Raw genomic sequence first — 19,993 nt, 5'->3', positions numbered from 1 at the left:
AGATGAAAAGTTATTGTGATTCGTTTTGTAGTGAAGTTTCAAGCTGCTTGATTTATAGTGAGAGAGCGGTGCATTGCAGATTAGGCAGAGGGGTTTGCTACCTTTACTAGTGAATGCAAAATCTTTCTCCCATTCTGGCTGAAAACTATGGTTTTTTTCTTCATACTTGTGTTTCTTACAGTTTGAAGATGTCATTGTCATCCACAAAATTAACTTAAGAGTCCCTGAGCCTTGGTGCCCCCACTGCAGGGCTGGAGCCGCAAGCAGTGGGTCACCCTGCTGCAGCGGGAAGCTCTGAGCCTCAGCACCCCCCCACCTGCGGGGCTGAAGTCGGGAGTGCCTTGGTTTGGAGGAAGCACCGAGCCTCAGTATCCCCCACACACATATGGGGCTGGAGCCACGAATGCTGGCTCATCCCACCATCACAGGGGGAAGCCTCAAGCCTTGGCACCCCCTCCCATCACAGGGCTGAAGCCATGAGCACGAGCTCATCCCACCCATGGGGTGAAACCCCGAGGTCCGTGAGCCACAGTTGACCTGTCAAAGAGCCACATGTGGATCGTGAGCCATGGTTTGGTCATACCTGCACTATACTGTTACTCATATCAAGCCTGTCACACTCACTACCCCAACATTGTTGTCATATGTATATAAAAGGAATTTTATAAGGTATTATATGTAAACTGGTGATACACTGAAAATTATTGCGTGAGGTATGTACAGATTGTGTACAGTTATATGTGTGCTGGAAATATGTTCTTAAATATGTTTGGGAGGCAGGGCATACATTTAGCCTGCCCTAGACTGAGGAATGTGCATTTATCTGTCTGACTGGCTTGATTACAGGCAGAGGACAATGAAAGCACATTGAAGGTAAGCAAAGCCATCAAGCTAACATAGTAAGCACACAGGGGGACAGAGCCTGCGCCCCAGGAAGTCTTCTTGGTTACTGAGGCAGAGACAATGGACTTTGGGAAACATCACTTAAAGCACAAAAGAGGCTAGTGTTCTTGGAATCTGAGAGGTGGATCCTTCAAACATGGGGGTTGAAGTCTCTGGGAACTGACTATAGGTGTGAAAGCAGCAGAGAATCCTATGGCACCTTATAGACTAACAGATGTTTTGGATCATGAGCTTTCGTGGGTGAATACCCACTTCGTCTGACCCATGAAAGCTCATGATCCAAACCGTCTGTTAGTCTTTAAGGTGCCACAGGATTCTCTGCTGCTTTTACAGATTCAGACTAACACAACTACCCCTCTGATATAGGTGTGAAGTTGCCCGAGACAAACATTGCCCTCTGTTATGCTTTAGACGCTAGAAAGCATATTGTATTTTGTGTAGTTTGGAACTATACCTGTCTTTTTCTTGTTTGGCAGCACTTAAATCTCTGTTCTTTATCAATCAACTTACTCTTGTTTTATTACAAGACCATTTGCCTTGCTGTGTATTAAAGTGAAATGAGAGTCTTCAGCTAACCTAACAGGCTATCCTAAGTAGAACACCACAGGATAGTGAGAACACCAGGGAGTGTTAGGGCAGAAGAGGAGGGTGAACCACCATGATTTAATATAATTGGGGTTAAGTACGAGAGAAAAGAGGTGCTGAGGCATGAGGAAAAGATGGTAGGGTTATGATGGATAATTCGGGTGGGTAGGTGAAGGGATTGGAGCATAGGCTATGTTTGGGCAAGAGGAAGCAAACTGAATTTATGACTGGGAATTCAGTCATGTATTTCTGCAACCTTCAAGAGGACTAATTAAGTGGACACTGCTTAAATAAATGCTCATTAACAATTTTTGGTTTATAGCAACATTTTGTTGGGAACCAATCCCTTTCCATTGCCTGTATGTGATGGTTTGCGCTCATGGGGAGCATTGCCTAGTGGTCAGGACTTAAGGGGTAGGGGTTTTGGTAGGGGAGCCCAAGCCCTTCCACTCCCCCACCCCCAGAACCCTGTGAGATCTGTAAGGCTGCCCTCCCTGAGCACTTCCTACCACCCCACTATTGTCCAAAGTTCAGTCTGCAGCAAGGAGGTGTGAAGCAGGTCAGCTCACTGCTGGGTGTCTCCTCATGTCCATGCTTGGCATGGGAGCACTCCCTTTCAGGGTAGCAGCTGCCTTGTCCTGTGACTTGGCCATCTGGCCCGGTCAGTTCCAAGTCTTTCCCCTGTCAGGGTAGTCCATAAACAACACAAGTGGGAATTAACACAAACAGAGTTCACACTGGGGGGGGCGGGAGGGGGGTGCAGAGTGCCTCCCTCTCAGACTGTACCTGAAACAGATCCTCCCTTCCCTCAGGGAGGGACCTTTGAGCAGCTGCTGATGGGAGAGAGTCTCCCTTCCCTTAGCAATTACAGGTCTACTCTCTGCCATGGTCTATCACCAAGCAAACTGTTCTGCTTCCTTTTAACTCCTCCCCCAATCTGTGCATCTCTTGCAGGTGTGACTGGGCAGGGCTGGCTCAGTCTAGAGCAGTTCCTTAACTCCTTGTTGCCACTGTGGGGTTTGTATACCCCATCACACTGCCATGTTAATGGCATTCAGTTACTGGCAACAGGCATGCTGCTTATTGACAACTTTTTGGGAAAAGGGCCCTGGCCACAGACAGGTTTACAAGGCTGCAGCTAGGGAAGGAAGTGCTGGGATGCGCACTGTACCTCTCCCTGTGTTCTTAAACTGCATCCTGCTCTCAGGCTCAGCACATTCCACAGCTTCCTTCCCTGCTGCAGTCCCACTAACCGGTCTGTTTTTGGGGACCCACCACCCTCACAGGAGACAATGTGCTGAGGCATCTGCATCCCCACCCAGTGGGAGAGCCCTTCTGGAGTCCTGGTGCTAAAGGCTAGAAAGGGAAGCTGGGAGGTGTGATGGGTTTGGTCACAGAGATCCCCTTGGGTCTGTCACCTGACGTGCTGAGATTACATCTGAGCCTGTTTTCTCTGCCAGTTTGGGACTCCAGAACTCTGCCTTGTTGAGCCAGGCACGCTAGCCTGCTGCAAATACAGACCCAGGTCTGGTCCACACCCCCAAAGCTGCAGACTTAACTGAAAGCAGCTTAGCAGGTTACTGGCCTCCAGAACCCAGACTCTCAGCTCCCAATGAGATCCAAACCCCAAATAAATCCATTTTACTCTGTACAAAGTTTATACAGAGTGAACTCATAAATTGTCCGCCCTCTATAACACATACAGAGATATGCACAGCTGTTGGCTCCCCCACTTACTCTGGGTTCATTAATAAACAAAGTGATTTTATTAAGTATAAAAAGTAGGATTTAAGTGGTTTCAAGTAATAACAGACACAACAAAGTAAGTCACCAGTAAGTGGCCAGATTTTCAAAATGAAGAAACTAGGACACTTCTTGTACCACAAAGATGTGTGTTGGGGTCTCAAGCGCCTTAAGGTATTAGGGCTCATGCAGTGCAGGAGTCCATCTCTGAAGAGTTTATGGGAGGATCAGGGCATAAGCTATGAGACACTCCAACCTACAGAATTAGGGGAGAGGCCCACAGGTGGTGGTGAACTCTGTCCACACTGAGCTCTTTGGAATGTCAGCAGTTATGTGAATTTGTTGATGAGTGTGCACTGAATGAGACAATGGTACTCAGAGGCCATTAGAGGTTTGTGCATCACCTTTAGTTTAATTTGGTGAACAGCTCATTTAATTGTTTTACATTTTATTTAACTAATAAATCTCCTGGGAAACCCACCCAAAAAACCCCTCTTAGTTTCAAACTTATTTAACATCGCTAAGCAGCAGTAAACTTAGTTAGCATGTCATTTACAAATCCAAGCATTTAAAAGCAAGGCCATGAGCATCGTATTTTACATTATTCACATAACTAAACATGTTAAACCCTAATTCTGATAAGCAAAGGCCTATATGTGCTTTAATTTCATAGCTTTATAGTACTCCATATGCTCCATATGATGATTGTATTGATTAGTCTAACCAACAACTCATATATGTTGACACAAAATCAAACTAAATTTTGCAGGAAGCCCCGTTATTTCAGTATTTCTTTATGCACCCCCCTTATGTCTGTATCTCCTTGGTGTCTCTTGTCTGAGACTTTAAATTCTTTGGGGGTAGGAACAATCTTTTTGTGTTGTGTTTGTACAGTACTTAACACAATCAGGTCCTAGTCCACAATAGGGGTGCCTACATGCTAATGCAATGCAAATAAGAACCTCTCCAGCTCCCACGGGATTTTTTTAGGGGGACACCTAAAGCATGGCCACAGATCGGGATTATGAGGAATAAATACGTTCACTGGATGTTTTTGCTAAAATGGCCATTAGTGGCATGATGGTTCTTAGTGCTGAGGTTTGCTGTAGGTTTCAGAGTTAATGCTCCATTGTGAAGAAAGGCTCAGGCAGGCCACACAGCCCAGGCCGTGCCAGGCCAGCACTGCACTGCTCATAGTTCTGTCTCATTCTAGCTCAGTGGTTCCCAAACAGGGGTTCAGAAACCCCTGGGAGTTCACAAAATGTTACAGGGGGTTCTTGGGAAAAAATTCCCTAATGGAAGACAGAGTTCTCCCTAGGGACCCCGGGCAGCACGGGGCCAGCAGCCGGGAGCCCCTGCACTTCCAAGAGCTAAGTAGATCAAAGCAAGCATATCTGTCACACTGAGATTTCAACTTCAAGACTCCTTACAAGAAATGGAAAGGGAGGTGGATATTTTTTGCTGTCGTAAAAATTAAATAGGCAGCTAGTGTTGTTTTAAAAATGACGATGAAGAACAAGTTTAAGCTTTGTTCTAACGTACATTGTTTGCCCGAACTGCTCAAGACCTGAATGCTTGTGTAGGAGGAACCCTAAAGTTGGCTTCTTAAGTACCTTCATGCTGTTTCACATCTGACACTCCTTGATGAAAAATAGGACCTTGTCTTGTAACCGGCTTATTCAACGTGATACAAGCTATGAAAGTGAGCTCGTGGAAGTGTTGCCGTTTTCATAATGTAATAACAATGCTGTCTTGATAAATAATAATAAATAGTGTGTAAAAAGCATGTCATGAAAACAAACTTTATATTTCCAAGGTCACTGCTTTTATAATTCATTTACAGGAGGGGACTCGCGGGACTTTACATTCTACTGAAAGGGGTTCACACTGGTTGTTAAAGTTTGGGAACCACTGTTCTAGCTCATCTTCACCGCAAAGGGTTAACGATCAAGCCGGCAGGTTCCGCAGCTACTGCCTGCGGCAAAGACACAGGATTAAATTTCTCCACGGTCAGCCTAATCCTAGCTTTCCCATTGGTCAGTCGCTGCCTGACCCTCGCTCGCCATTGGCTGTTCCCGTTCCCTCTGCTCAGTTAGTCAGTACCTGACTGTGATTGGCTAGGCTTCACGGAGCACAGCCCAGCCCGGAAGCCGAGGCGCGGTGGTGCGATCGGGTGATGCGGTGACGTGCTGGATTCGGGGCTCAGGTATTGGCGGGAGCCGGGTGAGGGGCGATGTGGCGTACGCTGTGCGCGACTGGGGAGGCTGCGGTTGGCAGGTTGGTGCTGCGCGCTCCCAGGCCGCTATTGCCCCTCAGGTAAGGGCAGCGGCGGCTGCCGCACTGTCTCTGGCGGGGGCGCTGGGAGTAATGGGAACGGAGCGACGGGGCGGGGGGCGCTAACGGGAGCAAAGCAGGGGCATGGTATGGGCGGGGGGTGGCGAGGTAGGGTATGCGGGGGAGCGCCAAGGGATAGGAGGCTGTGAGGGGATGTTGCGGGGACAGGAGTGGGGGTGTCTGGGGATAGGGGCAATGGGGGAAGGATAGATGTGGAACAAGAGAAGGGAGTGTGGGTCAGAGCAATGGGGGGGGGTTGATGTGGAACCAGGGAAGGCAGTGGGGGCTCAGGGTGATAAATGGGGGCTGGGGGAGGCAGCGGGGGACACCTGCTGCCATATGGGGGAGGCAGTGGGGAGCTGGGGAAATGGGGGAAGGATAGATGTGGAACAAGAGAAGGGAGTGTGGGTCAGAGCAGATGGTGGTGGGGATTTGGGGGGACGAGTGGGGTGTCAGGATAGGAGGATGGGGTGGGATTGGGGGGACGAGTGGGGTTCAGGATAGAGATGGGGTGGGGATTGGGCGACGAGTGCGGGTGCAGATTGAGGATGGAGGTGGGGATTGGGGGACGAGTGGGACGGTGTCAGGATAGGAGGATGGGGTGGGATGTGAGGGGACAGGAGTGGGTGTCAGGACAGGGTGGGATGTTGGGGAGACAGGAAGCTGTGGATGGGGAGTCAGAAACAGGAGGGAGTGTCAGGATAGGGTGGGGATGTTGGGGAGACAGGAAGCTGTGGGATGGGGATGTCAGGAAGACAGGAGTGGGAGTGTCAGGATAGGGTGGGGGTGTCAGGGAATAGGAGGATGGGGATGTTGGGGGACAGGAAGCTGTGGAGTGGGGATGTGAAGGAGACAGGAGTGGGGGTGTCGGGGTAGGAGGATAGGGTTGGATTTGAGGAGACTGGAGTGGGGGTGTTAGGATAGGAGAGTGGGGATGTTGGGGGGGCAGGAATGGAGGGTGTTAGGAGTTAGGAGGATGGGAGTGTCGGGAGAGGATTGGAGGTGTCAGAGGATTGGGAGACCTTGGTGTATCTGACGTCCTATAGGGTCTTCTACTGGGCTCTCTGAGGTGGGGTGTCGGGGAAGGGAGGATGGATGGTATTGGGGACTGGGGTGTGTTGGGCATGTCAGGGGAACAGGGGGTTAGGTGGTGTCATAAGATTGGGGGATATAGGTGAGGTTGAGGGGATTTTGCATGGAAGGGCTTTTTACACCCCTGGCTCTTTCTAGTGTGGGCGAATCTCCTCCTTAGCTGTAAGTCCTCATCCACTTCATCTGGTCTCAATATAAGGGCCCAGGAGTATCTTTCTGTGCTTGATGTTTTCATGGCCTTGCGTAGGTTGGTTTGTGAGGCTGGCACTGCTGCAGTGGAACTAACCTTGTAGATAATTCGTATCCTCTCTCTGAAGGGTTATTGCCACCATTATCTTAACTCATATCTCAGTCGGAGACCTGCTTCTCAGTATTGCTGGCAATACTGAAGAGTCCCTGTAACTAAGAGAAATTAAAGGAAAATGTTTCCTTGATGCGTTTGATGGTACTTGTTGTCTAGTCATCATCACTGTTTCCACTTGGTAGTGTGGGTTTGTCACAAAGCAAAAATGAAACAATTTTTAAAAATAGCAAAAGATGATGGCAAAACCCTCTGTCAGTTGTAGGAGCCATAGAGGCAGACAAATCACCTATAACTAACTTTAATTCCTTTTAAAAGAAGTATAAATTTATTTGTATCGAGAATAAAGTCTCTGTATAAACTTGTCACATCTTGGGCAGATCTTGCAGCACTTTGGACATAGGGAAAAAACAGGATGAAAAAGGTATTTGTTTAATTAGAAAATTGTTTAGAATACACTGCCCCATGTTACAGTTTCTGGGCATACTTCACCTCAGACTCTTGCTCTCTCTCTCTCATTATTGCTATACTGCGATAAAAGACATCTCACAGCAGTCTCAGAGCCCTGACTCCAGCCCAAGCCTTATCATCTACACTGGAATTTTTAGCCCCACAGCTCAAGTCCCATTACCCCAACTCAGCTGATCCTGGCTCTGGAGACCCAGTGCTGTGAGTTATTTTTATCGCAGTGTAGATGTACACTCTGAGCACACACCCTCTTGGTTTCAGGCCTGTAGTTGTCATGTGTCTCTCAGGGTGATATCATGCAATTCTCCCACTCTGACAGGACCCTAGGTTGCATTTTTCTATGTATCAGCTTTGATTATCTCAGCAGATCTGATTTATGTCCAGACATTGCAATTCTGTTCCCTCTCTGGGGCAATGACAGTGGTAAATCAGTGACCAAACAACCTCCTTAAAGCAAGCGTGTCAGGAAAAAACAATAAAAAATAATAAAACAGAATGTACTTGTGTAGCTTATCAGATTTTTAACCATCTTTCACATGTGGATCTGACTTCCTATAGGGTCTCCCACTGAGCCTCTTTCCCTCTCAACTTGTCTCCCTAGTGGAGCTTACTGACAACTCCTTAAGCCGTCTGGCAACTCCACCCTCCTTTGCAGGAATCATGTAACTTTTTAGCTGTTTATAGTCCTTTGATCTGGTAACCTCTAGCTTTGGGAAAACAATTGGTGGATAAAAATCAATGATTTAAAAAAAAAATTAAAAAATCGGATTTTTTTATTTAAATCAGATTTTTTGGCAATGCTTTTTGAGGAAAAAATTTGTCTAAAGATAGTTTTAATTAGGATTCATTGTAGCTCAAAGATATAATCTCTATTCCATGATGAGAAATTCTAATTCTATAGTATGAGACAATATATTCATGGAATGTTTAAGAAAAGTTTTGTAAATGAGTTCCAGTAGTTCAGGGATTAGGAACCCAATCTTATGGGACTCCAGGGGCTTCTGTATAGATTATTTAGGTTAATCTTTCGATCTACCCAGTGGGACTCTGCTCAGTCTAGAAGAAGCACCTCTACCCTGATATAACGTGGTCCTCAGGAAACAGAAAATCTCACTGTATTATAGGTGAGAATGTGTTATATCAAATGTGCTTTGCCCCTCCTTGTTCCCTGACCACCTTCTCCAGAGACCCCCATCCCTAATAACCCCCAGGACCCCACCCAACCCACCATCCCCTGACTGCTCCGACCCCTACCTACCCTCCCCGCCCCCTGACAGGCACTCACCTGCAGTGGGAAGTGAAGCGATGCAACCCCGGCCCGCTCCACTCTGCCAGCTCCCAGCCATGGCGCTCCGCTCCCCTTCCTGCCACAGGTGAGTGCAGGGAGGTTGGGGAAAGGACGCCCCCCCCCCCCATACTCACCTGCGGCAGGAAGCGGAGCGCAGCGGCTGGGAGCTGGCAGAGTGGAGCGGACTGGGGCTGGGCTGCTCTGCTTCTCCTGCTGCTAGTGAGTGTGGGGGGGATCCCTTCCACCAGGCCTCCTCTCCTGAGCAACACGGCTAGGCCCAGGACGAGGGAAGCAGAGTAGGCTGCTCCCGCTCCCCCGCTAATTCCCTGGGCCACTCTGGGGCCCCCAAAAGTGCCCTCCTACAGCTCTTGCCCCCCAGACCCTGGTGGGAGAGGGGAGCCCCTGAACGGCCCCGAGACTGTCTGCCCCTTATCGAACCCCTCGGCCCCAGCCTGGCCTGGCACCCTTAACGCTGCAGCGTGTCAGAGCTTTACCGCCTTATATGCGAACCTGCCTTACATTGGGTCACATTATATCAGGATAGAGGTGTACCATCAGAGATTCTTAGTTTTGCAGTTCTCAAACTGTGGATTTCTGTCTCCATAGATAACTTGCTTGTTAACAGCAAAAATATCTTTAAATAAATAATATATAGAGGTGAGAAATTTAAATCAAATCCACTCTGAAAATAATCTTTGCAACTTGTTGGAGACTGGATCCTTGAAACTAACAGATTCCCCATTGTCTTTCAAGTATGTCCTTGGGTGTTTTTATCTGGGAAGCAACTGTGTCCCCTTCACATACATTTATGTACATCTGGTCCAGGCCATATGATTAGTTCACTGAATCTGGTTTGGGCAAGCTGATCTGTAGCATGTGATGCAGGACTTCATATATCAGATCAGATATCCAGCCTCCTTCTAGGGCTAATACCTGTTCTTTCAGAGGAGAGTGACAAAAATCCATAAAGCATCTAGCTAATATTGCAGTATAGTACATACTGTGGGGTAGCCAATACCTTCATCTCTGAGCCAATCCATTTACATTTAGCAGAATAAGGCTTGCTTATCCTTCTCTAAACAAAATAATGATAAATATAACTTCTTGTAAAACTATCCACAGTATTAGAGTCTACCACCTATGGCAGCAAATTCTGAAGGCTGAACATGTGATGTATGAAGTATCTTTTCTAACTTGTTCTAAATTTGCTGGCTCTCAGTCTCATCAAGTGACTGTCTCTTTTGATCACTGTTTACAGTGGGAAGAGAAGTACCACAGCTATGCCTGAAGTAAACACAGATAATCTTGATAAGCAGCAGGTGCAGCTTCTGGCAGAGATGTGTATCCTTATTGATGAAAATGACAAGAAGATTGGTGCAGATACTAAGAAAAACTGCCATCTGAATGAAAAGATTGATAAAGGTACAGTTTAAATTGATAGGAAATCATGTTAATAATAATTGTGTGCAATATATATATAAAAACCACAAACCAAGCCTTGAGGGGTTTACAATCTAACTTTAAAGCAAGGTGGGAATAACAAACAATTGGAGGCAATGAAGAAGGGAGAAAGTCAATAGTACTAGGAACATGTGGCCATGAACATAGCAAGGTGCTGTATTAGATGTTTTTGACTCACTTCAATTTTAACTTATAAAATGTAAGCAAATAGATATATCATAACAAAATAAAAGTCTTAGAAGACAGTTATTAACTTTTATTTTAGTAGAGTTTTTTTTCAAATGGCAAAAATATAACCACTTCATAGAGGGGTGTTAAAAGGGAAGTTGTCTCATCTTATATGCTAGTTTGTGTCTACTGGAAACATGAGGCTGTATACTTCTTGAATGCTTATACTTATATTTTTTGGTGACTCAATAAATGGTATTTCATGCAAGGGTTTGCAGATTGTTCTTGTGTACTCACGGTACAAAGTAAGGAGCTTGTCCTGCAGAAGGAAGGAGAGCTAACATTTTTGGGGAAGTTCTGTTTTTAAATTCTACTTCTTATTCCATGCCCATTATTGTGAGAGCTGGATGCTTTCCAAAGTTAAGTTTGGGATTTTAACAGCCTGTTGTACATTCTCTCTCTCTCTGATATAAAATCTCAGGTAAGGACTAAGCCCTGGTAGTGACTTGCCAAACATGCTATAAATAAACTTGCTTCAGAGACATTGAGCTTAATTGCAATAATATATTGGAAGCAGATACTTTGAAACTTGTGCATGTTTGGGAATAGGAAAAGCTAACACTTAACATAAGTCAAAAAACAAAATCAAAAGTGTTTCTTTTTTTCCACTTCTTACTTAAGAAAAGTTTCTAGCACATATGATTGAGGGAAAAAAACCTTTAAAAGATGAATCTATTCCGGTTCCGTGATCTTTACTATTCTACTTGCAGTTCTTTTTTTATCTTTTATTCCAGAGACTTATACTCATGGTTCTTATGTCTGTTTTAGGATTATTGCACCGAGCTTTCAGTGTTTTTTTATTCAATACAGAAGATAAGTTACTATTGCAGCAGAGATCAGATGCTAAAATTACTTTTCCAGGTTAGTACGTAAACATTTCATGCTAAGGTAGAAAGCTGTGTTTGTGTCCCTCTCTCATTTCCCACCATTACTTTCTCTACAGACTTTAAGATCAGTTTCCTTGGGGACAGGAGAGAGAGTTAATTAGTTTTGGGCTTTTCCAGGAGATGAAATCAATGTATAGGCACATCAGTTTCTTGCATTAGAGAATAATTATAGCATGGATTAGAGGCTTGTAGGGAGCGATTGTCCTAGGACATGTACAGACATGTTTATGCAGGTGCAGAGAGTGTTTATAACTAACTTTTCTCAGTAGAGAAGAGCTGGAAGACAAAGTGGGAAAGCCTTGCAACTACCTGTACAAATGGAATTTGATCCTTTAGATTCCACTTGGAAAGAAGTGCAACTGAAGTCTCTCAGGAAAAAAATATTTAGCTGTTGGAAGGTGATCCTGAGTTGAATCTAAAAACTGACTCCTTTTACCTGACCCTGCTGTTTTAGTGGTTCTTTTTCCACCCCCCACCCATGAAGTACCAAAAATACTGCTTTTCATCGCAAGGTACAGTGCCTCTATCACATTGTCTAGAGTGGCTCACAACTGAGAGTGCCTGTCTCAGGGCAGATTGTCAAAAATAGAACGGACATCCCAGACTGTTGGTTTCTCCAAGCCAGTAACAAAAGTGAACTCCTGGATCACTGTATAGGTGTTACCATGGAGTCACAGTCCCCTTAGACTGTTCAGTCTATCTTGCTGTCCAGGCAAGCTGGACTTGGTGATAAATGGTCACTTACACCAAAATATTCTAGTTGCTCCCAGTTCCAAGAAGCCAGTCACTTACCCCAGATCAATTGGTATGCTAGGTCTTATGTCAAAGACAATACCTGAAGGCAGTTCTGTAACAAATTAACTACAGGTTTATTACCTGGGAAAAAAGAAATGTGTTATTGACAGGTTAAAGCAAGCAAACACACCATATATACTCGATCTTAAGCCGGTTCGTTTATAAGCTGACTTCCCCAAAATGGATAAGTAAAAATGGAAAATGTTTATAACCCGTTCATAAGCCGATCCTATAATTCAGGGGTCAGCAGACTTTGGCTCCTGGGCCATCAGGATAAGTCGCTGGAGGGTGAAGATGGTTTGTTTACTTTGAGCATCCACAGGCACAGAGGTAAACCTAAGTAAACAAAGTGTCCCAGTGCGGCAGCTGCTTACCCTGACGGGCCAGGACAGCAACTAGTGGGGAAATTTTGGGGGAGGGGCGTGGGGGGGAAGCTGGGAGTCAGGGGAGTAATCCCTGTGACCACCCCCCACATGACCCTAGCCCAGGACCCCCACACTCTTCCCACCTTATCTGGGGAGGGCCAGGGGAGGATGTCTCTGGCCTGGCTGGAGCTGTTCCAGCAGGCTCGGCAGCACTGGACCAGACCAGGCGGCGTAGCCCCAGCATGTTCCAGTTGGCTGGGCCGGGTGGCATGGCCGCAGCGTGCTCCAGCGGGTGGGGCGGTGTGGGCACAGCGTGCTCCAGCGGGCGGGGCGGCGTGAGCACAGCCTGCTCTGGGGTGTGGGGCTGAGGCCAAGTGGCAGGGCTGCAGCCTGCCAGCCCCAGAGCTACAGCTGCTTCGGAGGCTGTGGGGAGAACAGTGTGGCCAGAAGCAGAGAGACTCTGGCCTCACCTCTTCCCTTCTGGCTCTGCTGGCTGTGCTGCCTCTCCTTGCTCCCTCTGTTGTGGGGAGGAGCTGTGTCCCACCTCTCCCTCTCCTCTATACTCGTTCATAAGCCGACCTCCTTCTCTAGTGCTTCCCTTTTTTACTAAAAGAATTTGGTTTATGAATGAGTATATACGGTAAATATGCAAATGAGTTGCAATCTAAATCCTAAGAGTGACAGAGCTGTAGTGATCTATCAATTCAAAGTATCTTTCAGGGTGGATCCAGGGGTAACCCCTGCAAGTCGCTGGCTTTAGTTTGGTATCTCTGGCCCTGTGAGAGTTCAAACAGCAAAAAGAGAGAGAATTTTCCTATGTCTTTGTTTTATTTATTTCATTCAGCCTCCAGGTCCATCGGATGAGTTTCCTTGCACATAGAATTTCCAAGGTGTTATAGGGCCATTCACCAATCCTTTGTATTGTAATGTTCCTTGATGTCCCATCTGATTTTGATAGTAGTTCTGGGTGGGCAGGAAGAGACACTCTTCCCATCTGAGTTCAAATGTAGAGCAAATATTTTCAAAGTTATCAAGCAAAACATATATATTTCCTTATAGCATGAAATACAGACATTACAAATAAAATTAATGCATGCAGCAACTAACAAGCATACTATGGAGTCTAAGCCAGGGATAGTCAGTAGGCGGACTGCAGGCCAGATCCTGACCACCAGATGCTTTTGAATGGACCACAAAATCTTTTTATTTATTTATTATAACTATTGTGGTGGTGGTATGAAAAGTGTTTCTTTGTAGTCTGGACCTTGACCAAGAAATTTGGACTTGTCAAAAAATAGACTAACCTTGGTGTAAGCACTAAATACATTCTTATAAGACTAATACTGATTTTGAGCAACACTTAACACATAAGTGAAATGGTCCGGTCTCTATAGCTGTGAGTTTGTCAGTCCTTAGCTAATGCCTGTAGCTTTGGCAAGAGCTTGCACCTGGTTTGCCAGCATCACAGCCCCCTTGCAACCTCCTTCTTTTATCTTTTCATGCTGTGGTCTGTTTTCTCAGTCTAGTTCTTTATTAATGTCAAAACAATAGGCAAGACAACTTACAGAGAAACCTAAAAATGCCTGTTTCCATTTAGAACTCTGAAACTCATCTTAGACTTGAAAATGTCTAAATCTTGTCTGCTCCAGAAAAATCTCATTGTATTATGCGACTGCTGCTTCAGTCAAAGCCCTCAGGCATGTGATTTAAATCCCCTTCAGGTCAGTAGGATTTAAGCATGTGTTTAAGTGCTTTGCACCTAGGTTTTAATGATTATTTAGACTGGTTTGGTCAACTCGAAGCATTTACCATGCTCCAATATCTGTAATTAATGTGAAAACATTCAGTGCAGTGGGTGGGTGCTCTTCTCTACCAATCTAAGGGTTTGTCTGTGCAACTGCTTAATTTGCTGCAAGCTATGGTGTGACTCTACTCCTGCCATGGATTAAGTATCTATATGGACTCTGGTGCACCTTGATCTAACTCACTTTGAACTAGAGTAGATTAAAATACACTGGGGAAATTTTAGTGCGCGGCAGCAGGGTCCACATAGATACTTAGAGTGCAAAGGCTAGCATGGGGTATATTTACCCCACAGCAAGCTAAGGACTTGTCTTCATTACCATGGTAAGTATAACCTAAGTTATACTACTCCAGCTACATGAATAACTTATTTTGGTGGTTTCGCTGCGTTGACAGGAGACACTCTCCAGTTGACTTACCTTATTCTTCTCGGGGAGCTGAAGTACCGGAGTTGACCAGAGAGCGCGCTGCTGTTGATTTAGCGGGTCTTCACTAGACCTGCTAAATTGATACCTGCTGCATCAATTGCAGCAACATTGATCAGCCAATAGTGAAGACAAGCTCTAAGTTTTGTATAGGAAAGCCCTAAATAAGCAAGCAGCATTTGCAGTTCGTACTCACTTGTCCTGCCTCTTTAGAGCTGATTTGCACCATCTGCTGGAGAATATCCTTTGGATTCTATTGCTTATCAAACTTTCAAACACTCCAGGTAAAGTCTACAGGATTGTGCCTGCTGATCTTGCAACACTGGATGAGATCCTTTGGTGGGACATTATTTGTTATCCAAGGTGATATTGCAGCACAAATAAGGCACTAACATGCAAAGTCAGGTTAATTTTAACTTCTGTTAGAAATATTTGATTAGGGGGAATCTGTTTCTTTTTTTTGTCAAATACAAACAAAAGGAGCAGGAATAAATGCTCGAGTTTTAAGGTAGAGGGTACTGCAGACCTCTTTTTCAAAACATACTGACTGGTGATGCATTAGTTCTATACTGGATTTCTGCAACATATATTACTGTTCTGAACATTGACTGTACACAAACTTTTTACAGATTGTTTTACCAACACTTGTTGCAGCCATCCACTGAGCACCCCAGTAGAACTGGAAGAAAATAATGCCCATGGTGTTCGGCGAGCAGCACAGAGGCGATTAAGAGCAGAGTTAGGCATTCCCCTGGAACAGGTAATAGAGGGTGTTGCTACAGATTATAACTGGGTTTGGCAACCTTTCAGCAGTGGTGTGCCAAGTTTTCATTTATTCACTCTAATTTAAGGCTTTGCATGCCAGTAATACACTTTAACATTTTTAGAAGGTCTCCAAGTCTATAATATATAACTAAACTATTGTTGTATGTAAAGTAAATAAGGTATTTAAAATTTTTAAGAAGCGTCATTGAAAATTAAATTAAAATGCAGAGCTCCCTGGACCAGTGGCCAGGACCTGGGAAGTGTGAGTGCCACTGAAAATTAGCTTGCGTGCCGCATGCTGCCTACCCCTGGATTATAATTTACCTGAAGAAAAATTGTTGAACAGTAAATAGACTTTTGAATTTGGCACAAAATAACTACCAACTAGGACTTGTATGCAAAAGCTTACACTGAAGAGGAATTAGACTTTTTAATCTTGTAGGTCCAGTTGGTTAGGGATATATGTAAATATCGGTGAGTCAATTGGCACAAGTGTGTTCCAGATTCTAAAAATCTTGTCTAACTGCCTACTAAAGGATCCCTCATGAACAGAATCATAGAATCAAAAGGTTGGAAGGGACCTCATGAGGTCATCTAGTCCAACCCCCTGCTAAAGGCAGGACCACTTTCCCTAAATAATCCCAGCCAGGGTGCGGTCTAGCCGGACCTTAAATAGCTCTAAAGATGGAGATTCTACCACCTCCCTAGGTAACCCATTCCAATACTTCACCACTCTCCTAGTCAGAAAGTTTTTTCTAATATCCAGCCTCGACTTCCGCAACTGCAACTTCAAACCATTGCTCCTTGTTCTGTCCTCCGTCACCACTGAGAACAGCCTAGCTCCCTCCTCCTTGGAGCACCCCTTCAAGTAGTTGAAGGTTGCTATCAAATCCCCCCTTAGTCTTCTCTTCTGCAGGCTAAATAAGCCTAGTTCCTTCAGTCTCTCTTCATAAGTCATGTGCTCTAGTCCACAATCATTTTTGTTGCCCTCCGCTGGACTCTCTCCAGAGTACTTGAATTGTACATGAGTACAACCTAAATATAAGGCAAAATGTATAACATGGTGCAAAGTAGGACTTCATCATTTCAGTTTAAATCCTCTGTTTACTAACATGAGAGAGGACATTTAATCACCAACCTTAGTCACCCAACAATATTTCAGTGACTTTAAAAATACAAATTGGCAATGAGGGGTAGGGCTTCTGTACCTAGTCAGTTATGAAAGTTAAAAGGAGTAACAAGTAGGAATCTGCCCCTGAGTCCCCTGGCAGTGCTGGATTTTTTTAATTACTTAACTATTTAAAAATATTTATTCTGTTTTCATGTAAAAAAACCCACACACAATGAGAGAGCATACTGCTGTATAGGGAAACAGTGAAGCCAACTCAACACGAGTGCTGTCACATGCACCAAGTTGGAGAAAAAAATTAAGCATTTTTCTCTCTATTTGTATATTAGAAATAAGCTTCAAACTTTTTTCCAGACCAAAAATGTATGTTGGAGTGTTTTTTAAACTGACAGTGTCCCTTCAGAAAGGTGATTCATAATTGTTTTGTTTTTTCCACTTCCAAAATATATTCATTAAAATATCTCGGCTGTATCTCCCTCTCTCTTACTGCTGATTAGTTAATTAAGGATTTTGGTTATAGGTAACTCCAGAAGAAATCGTGTATCTAACTCGAATTCACTACAAGGCCCGCTCTGATGGGATCTGGGGAGAACACGAAATTGATTACATCTTGTTTGTGCGGAAGAATGTAACACTGAATACTGATCCAAATGAGATCAAAAGTTACTGTTATGTGACACAGGAAGAACTAAAACTCCTCTTGGAAAAAGCATCAAAAAATGAAATCAAGATTACTCCATGGTTCAAATTAATTGCAGAGACGTTTCTTTTTAAATGGTGGGATAACCTGCATAATTTAAATAGATTTGTGGATCATGAAAAAATACACAGAATGTAAAAAGCTCCAAGTGAATGTAGTGGTGAGGGATAACAGTAGGATGCTGTCTTAATAGCAGTAAGGTAACTTTTAATCCTTAAAGTTTTGAATACTTACAGAATGGTACATCAGCAGTACCTGTTGTAGGAATTTCTGTACCTATGCATAGTGATGGTGTGGCAGTTGGGTTGGGGTTTTTTTTTTGGTTAATTTACAGCTGATGAATGGTGCTGGCCTGACAGCATGGGAAACTTAAGTCATCTTTTCAGAGCAGGCAAGCTGTGGTGTTACCCAAGTGCTGAAAAAAGTTTCAAATGTAAAGCCAGCCTTGATGACTATAAGTAAATAACAGTAGCTATAGTATGAACTTGTTTGGGGCTTAATGAATACTAAGATAGAAAGCCCATGTAGAAAAGAAATTGTAAACTTTTATTTTGAGGGGCACTGAAATACATTGAGTGAGGCTTATTAGCAGACACGAGTTTTGTACAAGGAGACAGACACAAATAGGCAACAGCAAAGTAAGCTTCCCTGCATTGCCTTCCAGTCCAGTGCCTATAACGTGACTGGGAGTGATTGTCTCCAATGAATGGAGGATAATCCAGTCTCTAACTATTTAGTTATCTCCATTGTGACTGTAAATAAGTGCCACTTCTGATGTAAACACCCCCACCCACTGGCAATTAATCTGAGACTTCTCCTTCCAAACTCGGTTAATGGAGGCTTTTGGTAGTTAGGTTAATTAGAGGAATTTTGTCAACTTGTATTTATACTAGTTCCAGAACACACTGTAACTAGCATCTCTTCATCTTTCGGGGGGGGGGGTGGGGGGGAATGATTTACTAAGTAAATGTCATCAAATGCACAAAGTAAACAAATCACAAACTTCACAGCTGTGCCAGCCTCAGTAATATTTAGAAGTTGTAATGAAAATTTTGAAGTACGTGTTCCTTTGAAAACTTAAGTTACATAAACTCATAGCTAAGTTATATAAAAATCACCTGCAGTGACTGATTCCTGTGCTCTTTTGTATAAGTTTGAAGTAGAATACTCATATCACTAAAGACTTCCACTAAGTTTAATAACTTAACATTTTATTGGTATTATAAAGCAGAAAATGGAATTTCAACTTAGATGTTTTCGTACAAGGCAACTACAACTAAAATGGAATCTGTTTGTTCTTGCCTAAAAATAGTGACTGGCAAGGCTGTTAACTGCAGTCCTTAAAAGGACATTTAGGAGCACAGAAAGAAGTGCAACATAACCATTGTTAGAATGCAAATATAAGAATCTTAGTAATTCACTAAGTTCTTTGAACTTAAATGCACTTAAAATTACTGGTGGTCGTGTGATAGGAGTCTGGTACAGTGGAAGAAAGTAAGAATAGGTTGAGAGTTCTCCCTTAGGCCTGGTCTACACTACGCGTTCAAACCGATTTTAACAGCATTAAACTGATTTAACAATGTACCCGTCCACACTACGAGGCCCTTTATATCAGTATAAAGGGCTCTTTAAATCGATTTCTGTACTCCTCCCCGACAAGAGGAGTAGCGCTAAAATTGATATAAACATATCGGATTAGGCTTAGTGTGGCCGCAAATCGACGGTATTGGCCTCCGGGCGGTATCCCACAGTGCACCACTGTGACCGCTCTGGACAGCAATCTGAACTTGGATGCAGTGGCCAGGTAAACCGGAAAAGCCTCACGAAATTTTGATTTTCATTTCCTGTTTGCCCAGGGTGGAGCTCTGATCAGCACAGGTGCGAGGCAGTCCCAATCCAAAAAGAGCTCCAACATGGACAAGCGGGCAGTACTGGAGGTCTGCTCGCTGTATGGGGAGACAAATCTGTCTATCAGAGCTCTGTACAGAAGACGAAATTGCAAAGCATTTGAAAAAAAAATCTCAGCTACACAGTGCTGCGTGACCAACGCGCGCACGGAAGCCAGACCTGCACTCAATGGAGCGGATGACCCGGAGGTCGCGCGCGCCCGGGGGTACTGAGGACTCCAGCTATCCACCAGTAGTCTCTGAAAAGTATTGCATTGTTCCGTGTACGCCTCCCGCATTGCCTGTAGGTTTCAAACCACATTGTCCCGGTTGTGGTTCAGGGAATGGCTCTAATTTACTCCCCGCCCCCCCCATGAAAAAAGGGAGAGAAATCGTTTCTTGACTTCTTTCAGTGTCACCCTATGTCTAGTGAATGCTGCTTGATAGACACAATGCTGCAGCAGTTTGAAAAGCGCGCGTATCGACTCCTTCCCCTGCCCGGTGGCAGACGGTGCAGTAGGCTGGACTGGTACCGTCTTGTTATCACCCGTGAGTGCTCCTGGTGGCTCGGTGAGGCTGGCAGGGGCCTGGGTGACAGGAATGATTCTCGGTCATTCCCAGTAAGATGGTACGACGGCTGTAACATCATAGCAACTGGGGCCAAGCTCCATCAGCCCTCCCTTTCCTGTGTAAACAGAAAAGATTCTGTGCGTGCTGGACTATCATAGAAGTGGGAATGCTGGGCTTCTCTCCCCTGCACGCTTATGTTTGCTGGATGTCATAGCCCGGGAGCCTACCTCCCCCTCATTTTTATCTACTAACAAGTTCATGTTTG

At 44.6% G+C, this 19,993-nt stretch overlaps 1 protein-coding gene across 1 annotated transcript; it reads left to right on the top strand.

Annotated features, from left to right (window-relative positions):
* The first annotated feature begins 5,365 nt into the window (after window positions 1-5,365).
* On the top strand, window positions 5,366-18,213 carry IDI1 (isopentenyl-diphosphate delta isomerase 1). The gene is made up of 5 exons (XM_032782116.2): window positions 5,366-5,547; window positions 9,973-10,136; window positions 11,172-11,264; window positions 15,308-15,438; window positions 17,093-18,213. Exons 1-5 carry the CDS (start codon window positions 5,465-5,467, stop codon window positions 17,408-17,410), a joined length of 789 nt encoding a protein of 262 aa, XP_032638007.1. The 5' UTR covers window positions 5,366-5,464; the 3' UTR covers window positions 17,411-18,213.
* Window positions 18,214-19,993: the final 1,780 nt, after the last annotated feature.

This window comes from Chelonoidis abingdonii, chromosome 2, assembly GCF_003597395.2.
Source record: "Chelonoidis abingdonii isolate Lonesome George chromosome 2, CheloAbing_2.0, whole genome shotgun sequence".
NCBI classification, from domain to species: Eukaryota; Metazoa; Chordata; order Testudines; family Testudinidae; genus Chelonoidis; species Chelonoidis abingdonii.
Note: the sequence above shows the minus strand (reverse complement) of the source record. Positions and strands in the feature narration are given on the sequence as shown.